Source organism: Emydura macquarii, unplaced genomic scaffold (assembly GCF_026122565.2).
Source record: "Emydura macquarii macquarii isolate MOO-44397 ecotype Brisbane River unplaced genomic scaffold, CSIRO-AGI_Emac_v2 contig_450, whole genome shotgun sequence".
Classification (NCBI taxonomy): Eukaryota; Metazoa; Chordata; order Testudines; family Chelidae; genus Emydura; species Emydura macquarii.
Window position 1 is genome coordinate 16,500,307 of NW_027130587.1, and position 24,314 is coordinate 16,524,620.

At 38.2% G+C, this 24,314-nt stretch overlaps 1 protein-coding gene across 1 annotated transcript in view; it reads right to left on the bottom strand.

Moving 5' to 3' along the window:
• The window catches only part of BRIP1 (BRCA1 interacting helicase 1), a 111,070-nt gene extending 87,320 nt beyond the window's left edge, over positions 1-23,750 (bottom strand). The window contains exons 1-7 of the mRNA XM_067538146.1: positions 23,701-23,750; positions 22,047-22,220; positions 21,638-21,771; positions 20,215-20,326; positions 17,114-17,308; positions 15,273-15,400; positions 13,650-13,775 (exon numbers count right to left, since the gene is read on the bottom strand). Coding sequence (XP_067394247.1) covers positions 13,650-13,775; positions 15,273-15,400; positions 17,114-17,308; positions 20,215-20,326; positions 21,638-21,730 — 654 coding nt within the window. The 5' untranslated portion in view covers positions 21,731-21,771; positions 22,047-22,220; positions 23,701-23,750. The remainder of the gene's footprint in view (positions 1-13,649; positions 13,776-15,272; positions 15,401-17,113; positions 17,309-20,214; positions 20,327-21,637; positions 21,772-22,046; positions 22,221-23,700) is intronic.
• Positions 23,751-24,314: the final 564 nt, after the last annotated feature.

A 24,314-nucleotide genomic window follows, 5' to 3' on the forward strand; every position in this document is an offset into this window, starting at 1 on the left:
TTCAGATTCTGTACTGATAGTTTTCCCTCCTGTGTTTTGCCCTCCCCATCTTCCATGTCATCATACACAAAACCATAGGTTATCATTAATTTTGTTTTCTTTTAGAAAAAAAAAATTAAGTAAGGAGCTGCTTAATAAATAAGTTTTGATATACTTTAACAGTAGTTATTATTAAGAGTGTACCAAGCTTGTCCACCCAAAGCAGAAGCATTTCTGGCATGCATTTAGAGTTGACTGCTGCCTTTTTCTCTTCACAGTACGTGTTTCAGTTGGCCACAGCAGTATTAAGGAGTTTGATATATCATGTTATGTTTTGTTTTCTTGTAATGAAAAAGAAAGTGACTAGTCAGCCAGGCCTTTTAAACCCACTGCTGTGACAAAGTTTCTGAAAAGTGTATGTGCAAAGCTCTATTTTCAGCCCATAAGTGGCCTTGCACATTAAAGATGAAGTACATTGGTGCTGAACTGGTACTGCCAGCACCTATACTACAGTTGCTCTGTTGATAAACACCTCGTCTCCAGTGAAGTCAATCCAGTACCTCCGCTGGCATAACTCATTAATTGTTATAAAAGTTTAAAAAAAGAACAGAAAAACCTTGCATTCATATTGGAACTAAGAATACCTTCCCCCAATAGACAGTGGAAAGGTCTTTCTTAAAGCAACTTGCCTAAGTCTGCGTCAAAGCTGAGAATAAAACTTAGGCTTCCTGATTCCCAGTTTTGTGCCTTATCTTCCGAACCATGCTGCCTTCCTACAGAATGTTTTCCGTTGTGCAAGATCCTTTTGGTAAATTCTTCCACCTCACCCCTTACATTACATTATGCCCATAACTGTGTCTAACAAACTCCACTTGTTTCTTAGCACTTGAGTTTTTGCCTGAATTAATTCCTAAATTTAAAAGGATTTTGTTTGGGGAAATATTGTCTGTGTTTTGATTTCACTTAAGTTAAAAAGATGGCCACATATATAAACCCCCATTGAGTCCTCTATATAACTGGGGTTTTGGTTAGTCTTCTAAGCAGGAAGGCACTTCTGACCTCCACACAATTTAATCATTAAGGCTATATCTATATTACCACTTACGTTGGTTTAACTTATGTCACTTTGGGGTGTGAATAAGCCATCCCCCTTAGCAACATAAATTACACCATCCTATGTGCTGGTGTGGACAGCGTTTTGTCTACCACTGCTCACAGGGGGCAGATTAATTAAGTCTACAGGAGAGCTCTCTCTCTCGTCAATTTGAAGTGGCTACACTAGACAGCTTACAGCAGCGCAGCTGCACCACTAAGCTCTCTAGCGTAGCCATAGCCTCAGCCACAATCAAGGAGAAAGAGAAGATTACCAAAAGTTGTAATAAATTACTAAAATTTATTCTACTAATGTAATAAATCTAAAAAGAATGTTACAAAATTGCAGACAAACATTCTGCAGGTAACTACATTTTTCCATTTTTAAGAGGATTCATTATGATGTACAACATAAGCTGGGCTGCCCTGAAGTATTTCATTTACCCTGGTTATGACTGTAAATTCAACTCCCACCTTTGCACCTCTCTCTGCACTGTCTACTTCCACCTCTCCTGCTGCTGTCAGAGAAGCAACAGCAGCACATTTGAAAAGTTACTTAAATTTCAACTTTCATTGGTATGAGTTTTGATTAATTTTTATGTATTTATTTTGAGAGAGATATTAGGTCCATTGGAAACCAGAAATGCAATTATACACAGAATTGTGTGTGGTGCCATCAATTAAATAAATAGGAAATTGTCATCTTCTCTACCTTATTCCATCTCTCAAAAGAAAAATGCTGAGAATGTGCCATGAAAGAGAGAAATTAAAGAGCAATCTGACAGCGTGCTGCCCCAAGGGAAAGATTCCTAAGACAAAGATAAAAAATGTTGCATGTTTGGCATAGCCACAATTCCCATGAAATCCAATGGAAACACTACAAACCTAGTTCAGGCCTTCTTTAGGTCTCTGCCTTGGAGATTCTTATTGTCATACTCTAATCAGGATCAGGCAGAGAAGACAAAACACACTCTAATACTTTGAGATTATATAACTATCAAAACGACGCTTTCCACAATTCTTCTCCACCCTATTTCTCTGCAGTTGTCTCTTTTTGGAGCTCCTTACCCTGGCCGCCTACATTGTGCCAACGTCAGTGTCACCCACCTATTTATCAACTTCTCATACAAAGATCCCCATGCCTTCTTCCAAAATGCCACATTCATGGAATGCTCTCCTTAGAGTGATCTATAAATCCATCATACCCTCTCCTTCAAATCCCTTCTCATGAACCACCTCTAATATAAAGCCTATATGAAATTAGCTAATTAATGACAGGTAAGCTGAGGGACAGATGGGGATAGATGAATATTTATAAACTTCTTTTAAAGGAAATGTCTATATAAGTGGTATGTTTGATTGCCATTTCTCTACACCCTTTGTACGTCATTTGCTTTAGACTGAACTCTTCAGGTCAGAGACTCCCTTCATATGTGACTGTATTGTGCCTAGCATTGTGGATCTATGATCCTGGCTGGGACCACTATTGGATGCTAACAATCAGTTTAAAAAAAATGTAGAATATTAACATTAGGAAATCTATAAAATTACCTCAGCAACAAGCAATGACAGACGGGCACCAATACTTCTTTCAGTATACAAAAAAGAAAATCTTTTTTCCAAACAATTGGGAGGGAAGCCCCTTAACCATGTATGAATTTCAAAAGCAATTACACAGTGCCTAAGAAGATCCAATGCACTACACCACAGACTGTGCCACGTCTTAAATCAGCTTTCACACACTTCTTCCTCAAATGTAATTGAAAACAATTTGGCCACTTGTATTGACAGGGCCAAATTGTTTTCAACACCTGACATAAAAAGCATTAGAATGAAGGATCAAGCATGCTTTCTTAGAATAGGTTTTAAAACTCGTGACCCCAACTAAATCAGTCAACCAGAATTTTTCAATACCATCTTGGGGGGCTTTTTGGAGGGGTATAGATGTTGCAATATTATGACAATTATTAAAAGGAAAAAAGAATTGAATTTGGGACATCTGCTATTATTAGATCGAGGCTCTTATCATGAAAATTTTGTTTGTACAATACCAAAACCGACCAAGAGCAATTTTAAAAGGAAGAGAATTCTTAATAAGATGTGTAGATTACATTGATTCTACCTATAACCATACTACACTGTACATTATAAAGCCCCAATCCCGCAAACACACATGCAAGTAGTCTCATTAGCCACAGTGGACCATTCACATGAGTAAAATTAAGCACATGAGTCAGGTTTATAGGATCAGGGCTATGTTACAAACTGGATCAAGTTTTAAAATGTATTTTAAAACAGACAATATAACAAAAATTATTCTGAGATGTACACAAAGTTCAAAATTGTCTTATAGGCCCTAAAAATCTATTTTTAGTAATTTTTTTTTAATGGCATATTTCTCAGAGTTCCACAGCTCACTGAGAGTCAGTGAGGGCTCTTGTGCTCAGCACCTCTGAAAAACAAGCCACTTTTATTTTGGTCCCTAGAATTAGACATCCAAGTTTGAAAATTTTGGACTTCTACTAAAAGAATCAGCTATAAAATGAAAATATTACAACAGCAGCGAAGCCTTGTTAGAATTGGAACCTTTCCTGGTTTACCAATAAACTACATCAAACGAGGCCAAAAGAAAGCATACCTTGCTTTCAAACATCTCTTGGAATGGAAATACAAGTACCTACCTAAAAAAATTCTAAGAAACAGACAATCTATTACCTCTCGGTTGGACCACAGAAAGGATTTTTAGCAAGAAAATTCCAGCTCGTTAACTTAAAAAATTTCCTTGCATGCAGGAATGATCAAGTAGGATAAAACACTGAGATTAAACGTAAAAAGTTTCATTATCCCATTGGATAAGAAAAATAACTCTGTGAGAAATACCCTCCCAAACTTATTCTAAAAGACACTATTCAAATTTTAATATTTATTTATTTAATTAATTTTATAAACTTCCCATCGTTTTTACTGAGCTATTAAAAACTTAAGAAAACTTCTTTGCCATTTGGGAAATATTAGGTGTGCATCCTCCAATCAAGACACACGTAATTAACATTTATGAGAACTACTTGCATGAATAAACCCATTATTTTTGCACATTGCCTAAAAGGTGTTGAAATTAACATGACTCTTTATATTATATTAACTTTATTTTGCACTAGTATCATCCACATCAGCACTGCTCTGGAAAGAATGTTTATCAGTTAATTGCTCCTCCATACCTATCAAAGGCAACACATACATATCATGTTTTGTTGATGTCCCATCAAAAATGACAATTGAAAATATGTTTAAGAAAGTGAGTGGTGAATAAGTATATGGTATGTATTGCTGCATTAACATCACCACAAATATGTAAATTAATTCTGAGACCAGAATTATCATTTTATCCAGTGCCAAAAATAACCAAATAAAATCCCTATAGCTAGTTGATGAGAGGCGCCCCTACGCAGCTGCAACAAGAGAGTTCCATAAGTGGAACGAGAAAGGAGAAAGAAATCATGGAACTAACAGGATGTTTGCCAACCATCATCCTGATCGCTCTGCTTGTCTCTTGAATCCTACACCTTTTTCTTGTATATATTAGTTTTTAATGCCTTTACTGTCTTGAATACTTAGACTGTAAGGCCTTCAGTGCTGAGACCATCTTTTACTATGTGTTTGTACATTTCCTATTGCAACAGGGCCTCAATCCAGCAAGGGTCTCTAAGTGCAACCACAAAAATAGATTATCAATATCAGTTCTTTACATCTATACACTTCTTCATGAAATACAGGACGTATTTTAATATTCTAAATTAATGGCACAGTTGTTTAAGTTTACAAATGTTTTAGAGTTTATTTATAAAGGAATATAATTCAAGAGCGAACTCCTCCCTCAACACCAAAAATTAAAATATGACTGAGATTCTTATATTAAACTTAAGTCTTGCTCCTGCAACTAACTCCATACTGGGGGACCCATGCAAAGACAGTTGCAGGAGCAGGGCCTAAAGTTGTATCATATGCACTCAGAAGTGAAATTAAAATCTTAGGCCTTGTCTACACTTAAGTTTTACAGGCATAACTATATCAATAGTTTTTGTTTTTCTTTTTTTTTAAGCCAAAAGTTATTCAGTAAAAGCCCTAGTGCAGATGCTACTAGTATAAGTAGCTCTATGCTGGTATGAAAAATGAAATAAGCTATACCAGCATAAGCAAGCACTCTTATACTGATTTGTGTGCACACTAGGGGGATTTTGCCTCTTCAACTATGCTGGCATAGTTAAAGCAGCAAAACTTTTAAACGTAGACAAGGCCTTACTATTCCAGAACTGCGTATTGCTATCAAACATAAATTCCCCTTTAAAATATTCTCCCCTCCATTTAAAAAAAAAAAAAAAAGGTTGTAGTTGGTAAAAATGTCATGCCCTTCCACTTTTGAAAATAAACCATTGTCCTTTTAAAAACATTCATTATGCTCCCTTGTCTGCTTTTCTTTTACTTTTATGAGCTACAGCTGATTAGTTTCTTTATTAAATATACATTTTAAAAAACTGTTCTAATGTTGCTTTGAGAGATCACACAATGCCACAAGTATATGAAATATTATAAAGTGCTACATGGCCCGATTCTATTTCTATAATGCACTTTCAACAGAATGCAAAGCAAAACACATAATGGATCATGATAAATTATGAGTTTTCAATAAAACCCATAATGTAAATAAAAAACAAGTACATGAAATGCTTGCTCTACAGAGAAGTTTCAAGACATGGTTGAAAGCCAGTGAAAATGAAACATCTATCTATGCCATTATAGCACCTCTCACTTTTGTGCCTATTTTAGATTCATTGCCAGCTGAAGTATATATACTTCAACAAAAAAGGCGAGAATGTAACTGGAGGATACTCTAGTTAGTTTTTCTCAAGATCTTTTTGATGGGATCAAGGGAAACGATTATATTTAGGAAATTATCTTAATTTTCCCTTTAATAATAAAGAAAGCATACATTTTACAATTCCTGTGCTAGATTGGTTTCCCGCATGCCATTCAGAGCTTTGAGCAGCAGCGCTATGCAAATGGAAACTCTTCAGAGTAACTACATCCTCCAGAAGCCAAAATATTTTTTCCAAAGACTATGGTCAAAGCCATGTTATTGAACATCTGGGAATCTCTTACCATTTCAACACTGAAAAAGCACATATTAAAAAGGGAAATTATTTATTTAGGTAAACTGGCCAATTGATATTGCTCCACACAGTCCTTCAGGAGAATCAAGATTCCAATTTCTGCAGGATAGATTCTAGTGCTAGCAGATGCTAAAAGTCGTCATGAGACTATGCATTCCTAAGAATAGCGAGTATTTTGCATTGCTCAATAGTGACTTTGTTGGAATGTGATATTGAGAGGCTCCTGAGTGTCAGCCACAGCGCCATAGTTAGAATAACGGTGACCTCATATTGGGCCTTTGGGAGACTGCACAGATATTAAAGCTAGGAATAAGTAAGTCTGAGTTCTATTTCTGACTGCCACATGCTTCCTTGTAGTCTTAGGTAAATCACGTACTCTCCCTTTACCTCAGTTTATTCATCTAAAAATGGGAATAAAATTCACCTACCATCATAAGACGTGTCTTTCTATCCCAGAGCTATAGAGAGAAACACTAATATATATCACCATTATGGTCAAGTACAGCTGGCCTAGAAATTTGCAGCAGCAGTAGGCCCCCAAACTGCCAAGAGTTAAAGAAACATAGGACAGCGAATTCTCCCACACACACCTCCCCCAGTTTCTCTGATGGAAAAACAAACTGGGCAGTGAGTTGATTTCCCATCTGGCTTTGTTACCAGAAAGTGAGGTGAAAGAGGTGTAGAAAATTGGGTTGCACATCCCTGAGATTTTGCATGGAACTCCAACACCAGTTGTTTGTGCTTAAGGCCAGCTCTGGTGTCAATGAATATAAAACAGGGGAAATACACAGAGATCCTCAATGCTCAACCAGAAGCCTGCCTCACCTCCCTACCCATCTCTTCTCAGAATGAGGAAAAAAAGGAAAATGTTAGACTCAAATAGCATTAAAAGTTACTGTGGTATTTTTTGTTTATGAAACAATGCCAGGAAAATGTTGCCTAGCAGCCTAATATAATGAAAAGTCAGATAAAGCCAGTGACATGTAGGGTATGTCTACACTGCAAACGAAAATCCACAGTTGGCCCATGTCAGCTAACTCAGGTTTGCGTCGCTCTAGCTAAGGGGCTGTTTAATTGCAGTGGAGATGTTTGGGCTCAAGCTGCAGGCCCAGACCTGAACAGCTACACCACAATTAAACAGTCCCTTAACCCACGCCCTGCTAGCCTGAGTTAGCTGACACAAGCCAGCCATGGGTGTTTAATTGCAGTGTAGACATACTTACTTACTTACTTACTGTCCTCCAAACATACTGGTGATCCAAACTTAAAAATCCTGGGTATGCTGACTGACCACTGTGCCTGACCTGAGGGTGAAAGGAAATCTGGCCTCCCACCTTAATTCCCTTGTAAATGCCAAGTGGCGGGAAGGGGTGTGTGTGTGATCTACCCATTCCGCCTGTTTATTCTGTTGCAATTCTAAATTCTTATGGCTCTACTCAGTCAGTTACCTGGAAGACTTCACTGCAGAAAGAATGCACATAGAAAACCATGTACACACTCTCCCCAAAGGCCAGCAAAGGCAAACTGCCACTTAAAAGGTAATGGATATGAGCAATAAGCTTTCATTTTCAGCCATAGGTCAAATATTCTAATCTACTAAAATACCCAGGGTTCTAAATCATTTGTGATTAGCAGCCTGTCAAAAACAGTATAATTAAAAAATATATGTAATTTAGGTAGCTAAAATATGCCACACTGTCTTGTTGGCCAACTAGATTTGAGATTCAGATTCTCCATGGGCATCTTTCAATTAAAAAAAACCAAAAACCCCACACACTTTTTCTAGCCTGTTTTGAAACATTTTCACCATTGCATTAACCACCCAATCAATTACACTAAGCAGTTTTCATAGAATTCTGTACTTCAAAACATCTGTGATTCAAAGAGCATCTTAACTGGCTGTTCAAAAAAGGAGTTAATTAAATTTCTGCAGACTTCACATTAATTTATCCACAAGTAAAACTTGAAAGATCATACTGGCAACAGGGGTTTATTGCTTGATAATCTCACTCTTACATGATTAGAGGCACTCAACTGTGCTTTTTGCCTTACAATGCCCCAGGGGTCCAATGGTATGCCTCATTGCCTGAATGTAAAGAAATAAAAGGGTAAGTATGTGTGTTGCCACTTAGCGGAACAATCATCAGCATCTTCCCAAGCATTGTTGATCTGTATACATTGATAGTTATGGAATAACTTTTCTCAGTTTCCATGTGCATTTATTATAATATTTGATGCAGATGTTTCTTTACCAACATCTGTAGCCGTTACAGATGATGCTATAATGACCATTTGTCAATTTATTTGCTATGTTCTTTACTTGCATGTGCCTTAATATTTTTTAGCTTTTGGAGGTGTCACCATTTATGTGATACATTCTACATATTGTAAGGCACTATGTAAATTTACAGTATTCTCTAAATAAATAAAAATGTTTATCAAGGAATAGTTTCCACTTTCTTTTCTTGCCATCTATTGTTTTTATGTCAATAATTTTAAGAGATCACCCTCTTCCTATTCATTATAGTATCTATCACTAGAAACAGATTGCAGCTGGTCATTCACAGCTGGTATCTACTACTTATATCATTAACTGTTTTAGTACAATCATATAAATGAGGAACAGAAACTGCTCTCGACCCTGCAATCATACCCTCAACCCTGCAAATATCCCCAACTACAGTCCACAAAAGCAACAAGGAAATTCGATATCTGTTAAACTGAAAGATAAAATATATTGAAGGTCTAGCCAAATATCGCTGCAAACTCAAACCTCATCTGTTTTAAACAACCATAAAGCACTCTTCATTTCTGAAGTAATACAGAGCTGCAGCCTAGATTTCAAAATATACATAGTCTCAAATTTTGAACCCAAATACAGACTTCCAAGCAGCTTCAGAATTGGTTTTCTTCATTTGACCTATAGGCTCCAGAAGAACCATAAGAAATTGGAGAAAAAAGTTGATACACTTTTCCAGAAATACAATGTGCTACGATACAATTACATAATCTGGCATTTTTGGAATCCTTTATCCAAGGTGACAATTGTGAACTGGATTATAAATCATTTTAATACCAAAAATTATTTAGAAGGAAGTTAAACAGAGACTTTAAAATCTAAGACCTCTTTCTTGCAAACTTAAGAATTTTAAAAAGTCTTAATGAGACAAACTTCATAGGGTGAATTTTTGTTCTTTCGGGAGTAGAACACAGAAATTGCAAAATTTGCTCCCAGAGCCAATGACATTCCCAAAAAAGGACACAGAAAATTTTTAATATTTTCCATGCCAAAATACATCTATGAAATCTTTATGGTTTCTTTTTTATATTACATTAGATGTGTCCAAATAGGTCTTCAAGATTTGCACCCATGAATTTTCCCTCTCTATTGTTAATCCCAAACACAACCTCTTGTCTTATTTTAGCTGATCTTACTTTTCCTGACTTTAAATTTGTAATCCAATACTAGCTTTTGCACCACCACAGAAGACTAGAGGCATAAGGTATCAGACCTCAGCAACTCCCAAAAGTAAGACTATACAAATTTGTATCAAATCTGGAAAGCATAGCCACAACATGGGCCCAAAATTTCTGGGCTTAATTACTATTGCCTGACTAGCCTTACTGACATCAACAGGGTTATTCCGGAAGTAAGCTTTATGTCTGTAAGTATTTGCAAGATCAGGCCAATAGATGGCACATTATAATGCACTGCTCAAATGTTAACCAAAAAGTAATACAGATTTCCTTCTGATGTGACGATCAGATAATTCTCTTATTCAGTGTGGATTTTTTAATTTTAATGTAGACAGTAAATTACCTTAAAAATGAGTTGCAAAATGCTTCTCAAAGACTACAAGTTCTTAGTCACCTTTTCTAACTTGTAAACAATTCTAGAACCCATAAACCATATTTCAATTTTTTAAGCAAATCCACAACAGAGTCTCCTTCAAATGTAAAGGCCAATAAAGCAAGAAAAGATTTTTGTTTGAAAACCAACAGCACACTCTGCTGGCCTTCAGATTTCACAATGCCAACTGAATTCCTGTAACATGAGGCATTTAAAAATCCTACTTGAAAACCTGTGAAGCTTTCCAAAACAGTAATAAAATTTACTGCCCATTAAAATGAACAAAAGTACAGGTTCTCTTTTGTAAAGAAATAAAAGATTTAACTACCAGTATTTTAAATTAATACAACTTTTGTCTTGTTTTGTGCTTCAGAAAGGCAGGCGCAGACTGGACCAGAGGTTTACAATTAAAATTAAAAAAAAAATTTAAGTCAGTGTTAAGAAAGATGTATACAAAGGGCCAGGGAGTGTACCAGATGGAGAAAGGAGACTCCAGCTGGTCATCAACTCAGGAGTGTTTCCAAAGATTGACTGATTCTTTTATTGGATTTTAATACACTATGCAATGCACATGACTATAATTTACTTTAAGTGCTTGATTATCTGGATGTGCACACTACTTGGAAATTACTTAAAAGTCCAAAAAACAAATGGGAAGAAGACAGTATCCTTGGAGGTTTGAAAAGGGGAAAGATTCTACCCGCCTCTCATATTTGTCTGCCAAACCCATGCAGTTCTTCACTCTCATCCTTCTTTTTAGCACTGCTGGAAGACAACACTGGCATAGCCATTCAATAAGAAGTTATGTGAATGCCATCATATAGCCTCACATATCACTGAGATGATCCAACTTCCCAGCATCAATCCTGTAGGACTGACTTTAGGAATATGTCTCATATTCCTTTTACTTTTTGTTTTGCTTGAACAAACTTTGTTGTTAATTCCCCGCTCTCCACCGCCTCCCTCCTAATAAAGTGAAGAAAACTCAAAACACCAAAAAATGCAACACATTTCCAATGGGGAACTCTGCAAATACCACTGCATATTTCTGACCCTGCTTCTATTTTCTTGGAAGTTCTGCTATAAAAAGTGACAATTTCACATTAATTCTTCAAATCACATCAGTATAGCTCATATTTTCATTCTCTCTCCTCACCTACCTTATATTCAATATTTATTCCTGCTCTATTTTTAACATGATCATATTCCAATTGTAATTATCAGATCCAGCTTTTTATACAATAAAATCTTTTAGCATTGTATTCAGTGTGAAAGGTACAAATACTAATATAGAGTGTTTTATTGCATAGCCACAAAAGCAAAGGACAAGGGGGAAAAAAAAAAAAAAAAAAAAAAAAGCTACAATTCCCAGCAGACTCTTGGTTAGTCCTCTGGTCCTGGTTTTAATATTTCCCATAATGATCCTTAATCCAATAAATCTACTATACATTGTGTTAAACACAAACAGATTTACATACGTTGTACCGAACTCCTATTTGTAAGTGTAGTCACATATAACTCAGTGTTTATTGGCTGACTTATTAGGCCAGATTCTCTGCTGATGTAGCTCCAATAGAGAATTTGGCCCATTATGTTTAGTGGAAAGATTTTAAATTATTCAATAAATCTACAACTTGGATGGAAACAATTTGCACTTTGCAAGCCATTGCACTTTAGTTAATAATAAATTACTTATCCAGTTAAATAACTTTTTTCATAAATTATTTTAAAACTGAACTATGATGTAAATGAGAAACAATATAGCACTGCAAACACATAATCCCCTTCACTGCTTTACTTTATATAGTAAATAAGGCCAAGATTTTCAAATGTGACTAGTTTTTCTAATTCAATTATTACTTTCCAGTAAGAGACCACTTTAATTGGCCTGATTTTCAGAAAGTGCAAGTACTCACTCTCTTGGGTGCGTGGGAGGGAAGGAGAAATCAGAATTCCTTATGGCATGAAGCTGGGTGTCCAAAAATTGAGGCACCCAAAATTATCAATCATTTTTTAAAAATCTTGGCCCAATTATTTAAAAAAAAAAGATTATTTAAATGTTTTATCACATTTAACTATCTAGTTAATTAATACTTTTATTTATTGGTGGCGTGTGTTTGCTTGATTGTATACATCACAAAAAATTTGTCTTGCACTAAAGTTTTATAATTTGGATACAGAAACATAATACAAGTAAACAGATTTTAGAAAGGTATCGGGGACATCAGAAACTTGACTTTCTCAAAGGTTTTCATACAAGTGAGGGTTTGTTTCAATAAAAAATCTTGAACAGAAATCCAGCTATTCTAGACCTGAAAAGACATCGTTTACCCATATTTAGGCGCTACCTGTGAAGCAGTTCTACTGAAGATATTGCCATTGATTTTCCATCATACCCACTCTACTGAAGCAGTACATACTAAACACAGAAACAGTTTCAATGTGCAGTCACTGGTACTCAGTTAGATACTTACAACTGAAAAATCAATACATGTTTCTTAAGTTGTCAGTGTGACAGTTCTGAGGTCAGTAACTTGGTACAAAGAAGTAAAAGCACTCATTCATATGATGAGTATTACATATTCTGTTTATTCCCCTCCTAGAAAAAGGATCAGTGAAACCTTTCTAGGAATGGACTATGGCTCTAATTCCAAAAAGCTAAACCTGCGAAGAGTGCTATGAAGACACAGAAGTCTGTATGTGAGAGTTCCTTAGTGGCCTATTATAGTGATATAAACCTACAAGTAAATAAAACGTGCATCTCTGTGATGTCACAACCAAAAACTGTTTAGTGGAATTCAAATTTATTCAAATATTATTATTACCAAAATTTATATTTAGGATTACACAGAGGGTTCATTCTTGCTCTTTACAGGTGGCATGCATCACAGCAAAACAAGCTATCGTACACCTGTGTATAAGTAAAATTTCTAATCTTCCAAGTTACAGGGCAATGAATGCACCATATCAGAAGGCAATATTCAAGCTAACCCTGTATCCAATTAAGAGTGTAAATTTGTAATAATATTAGAAAATAGTGATCAGTTTTAACTTTTTAGGCCCTGTGCCCCTTCACAAAACAAAACAGAACAATTATCAGATACACAGATGAACATGATTTGTTGGGGAAGAATCCACATGACTTTTGTAAAGGGAAATCATGCCCCAGTAATCTATTAGAATTCTTCATTAGAATTCCTTCTGAAGAATCAAGACAGCAACATCCTACCTCCATCATACAAACAAAAAGGGAGACAAAAAAGCCTTCAGCCCTGCCCAAAAAGATTCCACAGAAGTACTCAGACTAACAGTGAGAGGAAAGGGCATCCCACAGTTGCAGACTCTTACCAGAAAGGCTTTCCCCTCCAGTTCTTTCTAGACTATATCACGGAATGTGTCAGCAAAATCACTTCAAGGTATTAGATTCTGACGCAGCAGTAGGCATACTGCTTTCTGGAAATCATTTTATAAACTGACCTTTCATGCACAATTTCTTTATAACAACAAAATTTCTCTCTCTCTTGAACTAAAAAATGTCCTACAAGACCCATGCTACTTACTGTTTTTGGAGAGAAAGCAGTAATTTTTTCCGAGTGAATAATCAGTTCTCCTTTTCTTCGTTGTCGATAAACTTCTAGAGCATCAACAAGCTGCACTCCTTTTGCAAAACAATGACGCTTTCTTACCTGTTAGGAAAACATGCAACACTCAACAAGGACAACAGACTAAAGTGTAGCATTAAATTAGAGACTTAAACTAATTAAATGGCCAAATGTTACAGTAATAATTTTAATTTTTTCTTCACTCTGTGCTTGTTTCAGAAACTCAGTGCATTGTTAATACCCATCAGTTTAACCACATCTAATATAAGCAAACCAAAAATTAATAATTTAAGTTACTATAACATTTGTACATCTTGGGTATCAAGACATATATATACAATTTAATAATTTCTTTTTTTAAAATCATTTTATTTTGCAAACTAAAGCAATAAACAAATATGAACAATTTCTATCATCTTGGAATGACATTTTATTGAGCCTTCCTTTTACAAAACAGTTAGTGAAATAACACTATACCACCACCACCATCTTCCCCGCTACAGACGCGCCAGTCACACAAAGACTTTGGTAAGCAAAACTGACATCTAGTTTCAAAGATGTGTCCAGTTTCTATTTGAATCTGTTTGCATTTCTTGCAGAATTAGGCCTCAATCTTACAAAGAGATGCAGATCCTAAATCCTACGGATTTCAATGGGCCTCTGGATTTAGGTACCTGTATTAGCAGATTCCAATGCAGGATGGGGGCCAAGAAGAGCAGGTAGTGTTGCAAATGAAAGTTACTGAAAATTACTACATAAATTATTACAAGTTTCTATGACTAAAAAGTCATCTATGGCAAAGGAAGAAATGACTGCTGAAGAGAATGGTGAGATACGAGGGAGCGTCCAACACATCCTAAAATGCCAAAAACTTTGGAAACCAATAGGCAAAAAGGTATTATGTAATTCATAAATACAGCAGCTGGATCTACTGCTGAAATTTCCAGCTGAAAAATCAATAGTATATGAAATAAAAAGAATTAGAATCCTCCACAGCTACACTTAGTTTTTGTTTAGTAATTAATGACATATAAATATCAGTGATTAGGTCTCATCTACTGAATGTCTTGTATTATTTCCCATTATTATATGTATTGATAAAACTATAATTACCATAGACATACAGTAGAAACATCCATAATAGGAATGGCAAGGAAACAAATTCAATTCATAGGTAATTACTCTTCAAAAAAGTTAAAAATAATTCTGATGCAATAATATTAAAACACAATACAGTAATGATTAGCATACACCTCAGTAATATAAAAAATATTAAGACTCTTGTAATATCAATATTAAGAATGTAACAAACAGGCTTCAGGCATCTAGAGTGTTTAAATTCTCCATGTACTAGCATGCACCAAGTAATTTATCTCCATGACAAGTTACTGTGAAAATCAAATGCAACAATGGACTTCTTTGTAACAAGTAATAGTAAAAATGAAGAAAAAAAGTGAATCTAATTTATGGCTGTGACATGACCAACTAATCTCTACTTCTTGCATTGAAATGTTGATTGATATTTGACGACCTTGTTCAGCTATGACTGCATTATTTTACTGCCAATAAACTTTGCCTCACCTGCTGATCAGTTTCTAATGAACGTATCCTTTTCCGGTCTACCTGAAAATCATCATCTTCGTCTTCATGTAAAGATGCCCATTTCTTTGCAGATAATTTTGAAGACAATGTGATTTTTCCATTATGTTCTGTAACAGGAGTATTTATTATTATTAAAAGTGTATTAAATAAATGTAAATAACATTTCCAGTCATTAAACTTATTCAGAAAAGGAGAAATTTAAAAAACAGGTTAGACTCAAAGTGGACAATAATATCAGTAGACATTTCTGGATCATTGAAATGGTCACAGATTGTCATCAGCAACAGAGGAATGTGGCTTCATTGCAGAATTAGGCAGGAGGAAAGATTAGACTGCAGTAGAAAAAACAACCTTCAATACAATCACGGAAATATAGAATTACAGAAAAATCACACTGATCTTTTAATTAATTGATAAATCTGTTTCCTCCATAACCTGATTTACAATGATGCAGTCTAACAAGCTACTAAGTATAGATTTTGTTAGTCCATAATAGTTGGCACAGAAATTATGAGAAGCCAGGACAGCAACCTGACTTCAACAAATCTCTCATTTGTGTCAGTCGGGTTTTTATTATTATTATTTAAAGGGATACTACCAACTTGAAATCTAGTCAATTACTGGAAAGAGGGAGGGGGAAAGGACAGTATTTTTAGGTACTACACCTACTCTAGTCCCCTGACAATTTGTTATGATTTTATAAATCACTTTTTCATATTTTCTCAATGCTCTTCTATTCCCTGTTGCAAAGTGAAAGTCCACACAAATAACAGGAAAAAATGCCTACACCAGAAAAATGCTGCCAACTGATCATACAAAAGTGCTGTCAAATGCATAAAGTAAACAAAATGAGAAAAATGCTCCTTCTCCCTCCCGCCCGTCACTCTTTCAGTTAAAACTATCTTAGGTACTTCCTCTTACAACAATGGGCAAGACACTTTCAGGAAGAAGTGCAATTTAAAGCTGCCTTTTGCACCAAAGACTAGGACCAAAAGAAAAAATGTAGCATGTATTATACACTGACCCTGGTACTTGCTGCTGAGAAAAACTGGCAAGAATCACTTGGATGTACTTACACTCATTAGCAAGTTCCATGGGTAAAACACTTCAGTGCAGAAGCACAATAGTACTCCTCCACTGAAATTTCCAGAACTGATTGTCCTGTGAATCACATAGGGAAAAGGAGAGGAGGCATCAAATGAGGGTGTTCCCTGTATTTACTCCTGCATTCCAAATTCTGGAAAACAATATTTAAGAGCTAATAAAACCAGTAAGGTACTAGTTTCTGAGTCGAGGTTTCTTTTGTTAGGCTGGACTAACTAGTGCAGTGCTAGAGACCGGCTCCTGAAATTCAAACTAGTAAGAAGCAATGCAGGAGAACACTTGCAGCCACTACTGAGCATAAGAGACCATAAACACGCTCACCTACAGGGGTATCCTCAGTGCAGTTGGAACAATGTTTACAGTGGGGGTGCTGAAAGCCATTGAACAAAACTGTAAACCCTATATATGATGGAAGCTGCTTCAAACCAGGGTGGGCTGCCGCACTCCCAGCATTCCTAGTTCCAGCGCCCCTGGTATCCTATGACATATCTTTGATTTGGACATTTGAAGGAAGGGGAACTTTAAAGCCAGGAGCCATTACTGACCCAGAAAAAAGGTGGAGGGTGAAAGCATGACGGCCATGCTCAAGTTAGCATTCTTGATTAAGTTGTGGGCCTGTGTGGCATTGGCAATCATAGGCCAATTGAGAAACCACAACTTGGATACCCATACAAGCTGTCCACCTCGACAAAAAGAGGAAGTTATTTAAAAGTTACCTTTGTCTGTTGATAGTGTTTCCCTTTTTATGGAAGTTGCTGCTTTGCAATTAGTGAAAGAACAAGAAGCACCTTGGTTCACATCTGCACTTGTATCATTAGTCATAGCCTGGGAATGGCATCTACAGTGACATGGCAATGAAGTCTCTGGTCTTTTGCATTCCTTTTCACATGAGAACTCATCCAGTGGCTTCTCTAAAAACAGGACAGGAGAAGGTCACTGATCTTCCGTTAAAAAAGCATAGCTACAGAACCATACTTCAGAAGTAGGCTCACTCCATGCTGTAAGAATAACTAGGTAACAGTAGGTTTTGTCAGGGTTCCAGCTTCTCATCACTGGGTCCACAACAGTTGCACACCTTTACAAAAGAGGTGTATGGAGTCATTTACAGAAACCTTAAACATTGCTACCAAAAAAGAAGTACATAAGAACAGCCATACTGCATCAGATCAATGGTCCATCTAGTCCAGTACCCTGTTTTCCAACAGTGGACAATGCCAGGTGCTTCAGAGGGAATGAACAGAACAGATAATCATCAAGTGATCCATCCCATCACCCATTCCCAGACTCTGGCAAACAGCAATCCCTGCCTATGCTGGCTAATAGCTATTGATGGACCTATCCTCCATGAACTTATTTAGTTCTTTTTTGAATCCCATTATAGCTTTGGCCTTCATAACATCCTCTGGCAAGGAGTGCCACAGGGTGACTGTGTGTTGTGTAAGGAAATACTTTCTTTTCTTCGTTTTAAACCTGCTGCCCATTAATTTCATTTGGTGATCCCTAGTTTTGTGTTATGAGAAGGATTAAATAACACTTCCTTATTTACTTTCTCCACACCAGTCATGATTTTATAGACCTCTGTCATATCCTTCCTGAGTCATCTCTTTTCCAAACGGAAAAAACCCAGTCTTATCAATCTCTCCTCATATGGAAGCTTTTTCCATACCTCTAACCATTTTAGTTGCCCCTTTTCTGTACCTTTTCCAATTCCAATATACCTTTTTTGAGATGGGGCGACCAGATCTGCACGCCATATTCAAGATGTGGGCATACCAGGGATTTATAAAGAGACAATACGATATTTTCTCTCATTATCTATCCCTTTCCTAATGATTCCCAACATTCTGTTAGGTTTTTTACTGCCACTGCACACTGAGTCGATGTTTTCAGAAAAAGAATAGTTATTGACCTTTCGTAACTGTTATTTTTTTAGATATGTTGCTCATGTCCATTCCATGTAAGGTGTGTGTGCGCCACATGCATCGGTGCCGGAGATTTTTCCCTCAGTAATATCTGTAGGGCTGGCTCTAGCACCCCCTGGGGTCAGACGCATATATATAAGCGGCGCTCCCGGCCCCGCCTCCCTCTAAATTCCTTCCCACCGGTGACGGTGCTGGAACATTCTATGGATACCACTGAGGGAAAATCTCTGACACTGGTGCATGTGGCGCACACACACCTGAGGTGGAACGGACATGAGCAAGCACTCGAAGAACTATCCACAATGACTCCAAGATCTCTTTCTTCAGCGGTAACAGCTAATTTAGATCCCATCATTTTGTATGTATAGTTGGGATTATATTTTCCAATGTGCATTACTTTGCATTTATCAACATTGAATTTCATCTGCCATTTTGTTGCTGTTACCCAGTTTTGTGAGATTCCTTGGTAACTTTTTGCAGTCTGCTTTGGACTTAACTATCTTGAGTATTTTTGTACCATCTGCAAATGTTGCCACCTCACCGTTTACCCATTTTTCCAGATCATTTATTAATATGTTGAACAGTACTGGTCCCAGTACAGATCCTGTGGGGGACACCACTATTTACCTCTCCATTCCAAAAACTGACCATTTATTCCTACCCTTTGTTTCCTATCTTTTAACAAGTTACTTATCCAGGAGAGGACCTTTCCTCTTATCCCATGACCATTTACTTTGCTTAAGAGCCTTTGGTGAGGAACCTTGTCAAAGGCTTTCTGAAAATCTAAGTACACTATATCCACTGGATCATGCTTGTCCGCATGCTTGTTGATCCCCTCAAAGAATTCCAGGAGATTGGTGAGGCCTGATTTCCCTTTACAAAAACCATGTTGACTCTTTCCCAACAAATCATATTCATCCATGTGTCTGTTCTTTACTATAGTTTCAACCAATTTGCCTGATACTGAAGTTAGGCTTACTGGTCAGTAATTGCTGGGACTGCTTCTGAAACCTTTTTTAAAAACTGGCATCACATTAACTATCCGCCAGTCATCTGGCTCTTTGCGTTATGACTAACCACAATCTTAACCAAGAGAATGAACATAATACAGGAAAGGGAAAGACACACATATATAATAAATAAGATGCATCACAGTTCCTCTGAAGGGGTATACCAGCCATACTGAACCATAGTATATTAGGTTGTATTGTAATATAAGAAAAACTACCCAATTTAGCAGGTTTTGAGACAGAAATTAGAACACTGTCTCCATTCATAAAGAAAACATATGCAAACTCAGTTTTCCCCAGTGATGGCAGCACAAAAATCTTTCAAACTGTAATCAGAGGGAGACTTATTAATATTACTATGTACTACTTTGGGCTTGCATTTTTATCTGGTCCATTAGTATATTATGGGTGTGATCTGTACCGTCTATTTTACTTAACTTATAAGCCTTTTAGCCAGGGATTCTGTCTTCCTCTATATATTATATAGACTAAGCATACTATCAAAACTCAAAAATTAATAGTCAAAAATAATTACAATAATTTACAGAACTGGAAAACACACATTTTCCAGTTCAAAATGTCATATAATTTCAGATAACCAATAACATTTTCTTTAGATATCCTGATATTCAAATTGCCACCTTAATATAACATTTAAAGCCCAGATCCATTTTAACATGAAAATTACATCGATTAGGACGACTATCTTGACTGTCCATAAGGCTGGCATAACCCACTGGCCTAAGGACTGACAAGGAGATTTGGATCCATTCCTGAAACCAGATTTCTGAGGTTGTCCACAGATCTAGTTTATTTATTTATTTATTAATGCAGACAACCCTTGCTAATGGAAACTGGGCATATGAGCATTTTGAGATAACTTACCATGCAGAGACTGCTGCCACGACAATGCAGAACATAGTAATGCCAAACTTTTACCACTTCCTGTGGGGCTCTCCAACAAACAATGTTGCCTGGAATTTAATCCCTTAACAATCTGTAAGGAAAAAAAAAAGTTAACAGCTCAGAAGAATTAACAAGTAAATTTTCATGTCATCTCTTTGGGAGGGGAAGGAGTATATGTATTTATCACACTCCCACCAGCAAAGTGCAGTAAACCGCTGTCAGCAACATGGCAGTAACTAAGAAAGAAAGTGAAGAACATCTCCAGCTGAAACCACAGGGAAATTTTTTTAAAGATGGGCTGAAGTAATTTCCTAAATGGAATTTGATGAGGTCCTCAGAAATTGTACTCTTGAAAAAATATCACACCACACGTGATCCTTCGGCCTTGGTTTTCTCTCAACTACGGACATCCACAGCAGCACTACACTGGGACAGGGATTCAGTAGTGATTCAGACAAGATTGCCAACTATCTAGCAATATAGCAGCAACACCTGATCAGGGCTTGTCTACACTTAAAATACTGCAGCGGCACAGCAGCACTGCTGTAGCACTTCAATGTAGACACTACCTGTGCTGATGGGAGGGGTTCTCCCATTGGCGTAAGTCAGGGGTAGTCAACAGGTGGACCACTGGCCAAATCCAATCTACCATATGCGTTTGAACAGACCCTGAAATTTTTATTTACTTAATTTATTTACTTATTATTGGGGTGGGGTTTTTTTTATTTTCTATGGACTCTGGACCTTGACCAAGAAATCTGGACATTGACAAAAATAATTGACTACCCTGGCATAGGTAATCCACCTCCCGGAGAGGCAGTAGCTAGGTCAACGGAAGAATTCTTCTGTCAACATAGCATTTTCTACACCGGGGTTAGGTCATCTTAACTATGTCACTCAGGAATATTGATTTTTCACATAGCTGGGTCAACCTAACTTTTTAGTGTAGACGAGGCCCAAGAAAACTTCCTGTGTTGGTAGTGTAGAAAACTTCTGGGTTGATACTGTATCTTTCGATCAAAAGATGGCAGGTATTTTGCTGAAGCCTTCCCCTTCTGTATTTGTAATATCATAGAACCTTTTTAATACACAATATCTAGTTAAATAGGCATGCATCATGTGCACGCCTATTTAACAAAGATATTTAATATAAAAGATATTTAGTATAAAAGTTCAGAAGGAGTATGTATTCACTCTAATAATCCAAAAATATAACAGCTCTACACCACATATGTGCAAATACAGCATGTCGTTGCTTGTACTGTAAAGGGAACCCTGGAGATACTGGAGGTTCTGAATGCATATCTGAATTCCATTCTAAACTTTTGATTTACTACAGGTTCAAAATTATAGCACTACATAAGTTATTAAATCAATAGATTTTAATGTCAAGTCTACTTACTGCATTCATCATAGCAAGCTGCGAAGGGTAAGCCTTGCATGGGAAGACAATCTTCACCCCGCCAATAGTATATTCTGACACCACTGAAGACATTGTCAGGGTTTTTTCCACCCTTATTTATTTGAGATTTATGTCTGCAATAAAAACAAAAATGTTGACAAATCAATTCTACCTCAGCAGCTATCAGAAATCTGCAAACAACATAAGGCACCAGATAAAACTGAGTATAAACCGTTTGGGGACTAGGTGGTTCAGGATATTGGCTATGGTGGGGTATAAGGCTTTACACCTATAGGTCACCAGTTCAAAGTTAGCCCATCTTAGTAATGACAGCAAGTTATTACTGTCTGATGACTTTTCAGTTATGTAAGGGATATAATAATAATTACTAACATACTACATGTATTACCTTTTGGAATGTAGCCACTCAAACTGGACTTTGGCCAGGATATTGGATTAGCACCCCAAATCCTGTGAAAAGCACTCTGGGATCTCTCATAATTACAAGCAATCAATTCCTCAGTTTTACAAAACTACTCTGGTTAGCTTGAACCCCAAGACAGTGCATCCTGTGGTGATAGGGCTGAAAAGAATGGTTGCAGATAAGCTTTTCCATCTTTAGAGAAATTTATAAACATTAAAAGGGACACTACATTTAAAAATCAAATGTTTTAAATAAACATTTATCTATATTACTAATAATGTAATTATTAAAAGAGAAGAATATAATTTTCATTTACTTGTCACAATTTACACAGTATTAACTTTTTGCACTTCTCCCACTTTGGACAATGATTTAGATTTCAAACACTAAGGAGAAATATAGGGTAGCTTGTTTAAAAATAACTGTTTGCCTTTTTTTTTTTTTTTAAAGATTGAGGAAACAATTCTCATAGGTCTTAGGCTATACAAAAAGCCTCTTTTTACAAAGTTAAAATGTGGGGCCAAATTTACCAATATCCCTTTCATTGATTAATTCCCTAACTGAAGGCCTCAGTCCCAGTGGACCACCATCAAAAGACCATCATCATGACTGTAGGAGACAGCCCTATCATACACGCTCAGAGGAAAGAACCTTCCTACAAGAAAAGAGGAACGTTACCCCTCAAGATAAAACCTACCCTTGCCCCCTCAAAAAAGAATAGTCTCCTCTCCCAAGTGTTGAAGCTTTCCCTCAGATATACTGAGAAAAGCAGTGGATCCCTCTTAAGCAACGAGGATTATTTTTATCATGCCCAAAATTTGCTAAACTTTCTTCATGAAAGAAAACACAGTCCCTCACTGAAAAGCTATTAGGTAGAGGAGTTCACAGACAAAGACTGCAGGGATAGGGATGCAGAAAGAGGAATGAGCCTAGCAGGTCGCTGGTCCCCGCTCATGTAGCCTCCCCATCTCCATTGATATTTTTGTTTTTGCTATTTCCAAATAATTAAAAAAAGTGTATTGATATTGACACCCTGTCAAATGTTTTGTCTGTAACATACGAACTGCGTGCCCCCATGCTGCAGCTGCCGGGGGGACCAGAGGGTTAACAGGAACACGTCTGGGTGCTTTTCTATTTTGTTTTCTTATCCACGCCACTCACTTTCCCCGCCCTCAGAAAAGGGCAAGTGGGCAGAGGTGGGGGATGGGGCTCGCAGAGGTTCCCTCCTACACTCGCCTCACCCCAGAAAGATGAAGACTACAGGGCTCGCCCCCCATTCCCTACCCAGAGCTGAGGGGAGATATCCCCAGGGGCCTTCCGTACACCCCCACCCAGAGCTGGGGTACCCCAGGGGGCTCCCCCGCTGCCCTGAGCGGCGCTGGGTGGGGAGGGAATACTGCAGGGACGCCATATACGGCCCACTCACCCCGTCCACCCCTAAGGTCCCAGGGCCAGGAGCTCTCCCAGGCCAGGGGGAGGGGAAATCCCCGTGACGCCCCTCAGCGAAAGGGGGCCAGTCTCCCAACAGCCGCTCCCCGCCTCCATTTTGAATCCTCCGCCACTCGCCAGCAGCTGGCCCCGCCTCCCGGCCCGTGCCTGGGCTGTGGCGGGAAGCTACACGGCGACCGGGACCGGTTACCTCAGAGAGTGAGGGGCGATGCATTCCCCATCCCCACGCGCCCTTCAGCTTCTCTCGAGCCTAGCCCGCCCCACCAATCGCAGCTGACGGGAAGGCGCCCCCACCGCAGCCAATCAGCGGCCTCGCTGTCCAAAAGCGCTCCCGCCTCCGCCCCTCGCTGCTGGAGCCAATCACTGAGGCCTGTATTGGTGCCCAAGGTCCCTTAGTTGCCTAGGGAACCAAGCGCCGGGGCTGCCGCGCTCTGCGCAACTGCTGCCCGCACCCTCAGGGCTGGCGGCGGGCCCTGGCCCCCTTTTCCCAGAGGAGGGGCTCGCACTGTTGCCCTGAGGCGCCATCATCAGGCCCGCTGACGGGACGGCGCCCTAGGACGACGGTGCCTGCCGGCGACGTGCTGGGCCTGACCCCGTTTGGCCCCGGGAGTCGTCACCTCACACAGCGCTGGGTCCTGCGCGCACGGCGGGCTCACTCCAGCTCCAGGACCTGCCTTCATGACCCCGGGCAGCCTGGGCCTTGCAAGGTCATGGCGAGGTGGGCACAGCCTGTGGCCGGGCCCCCACCGGCACGGAACAGGACCGGGCAGAGCAGGGCTGTGCTCCCCCACCCCATCGGGCGGC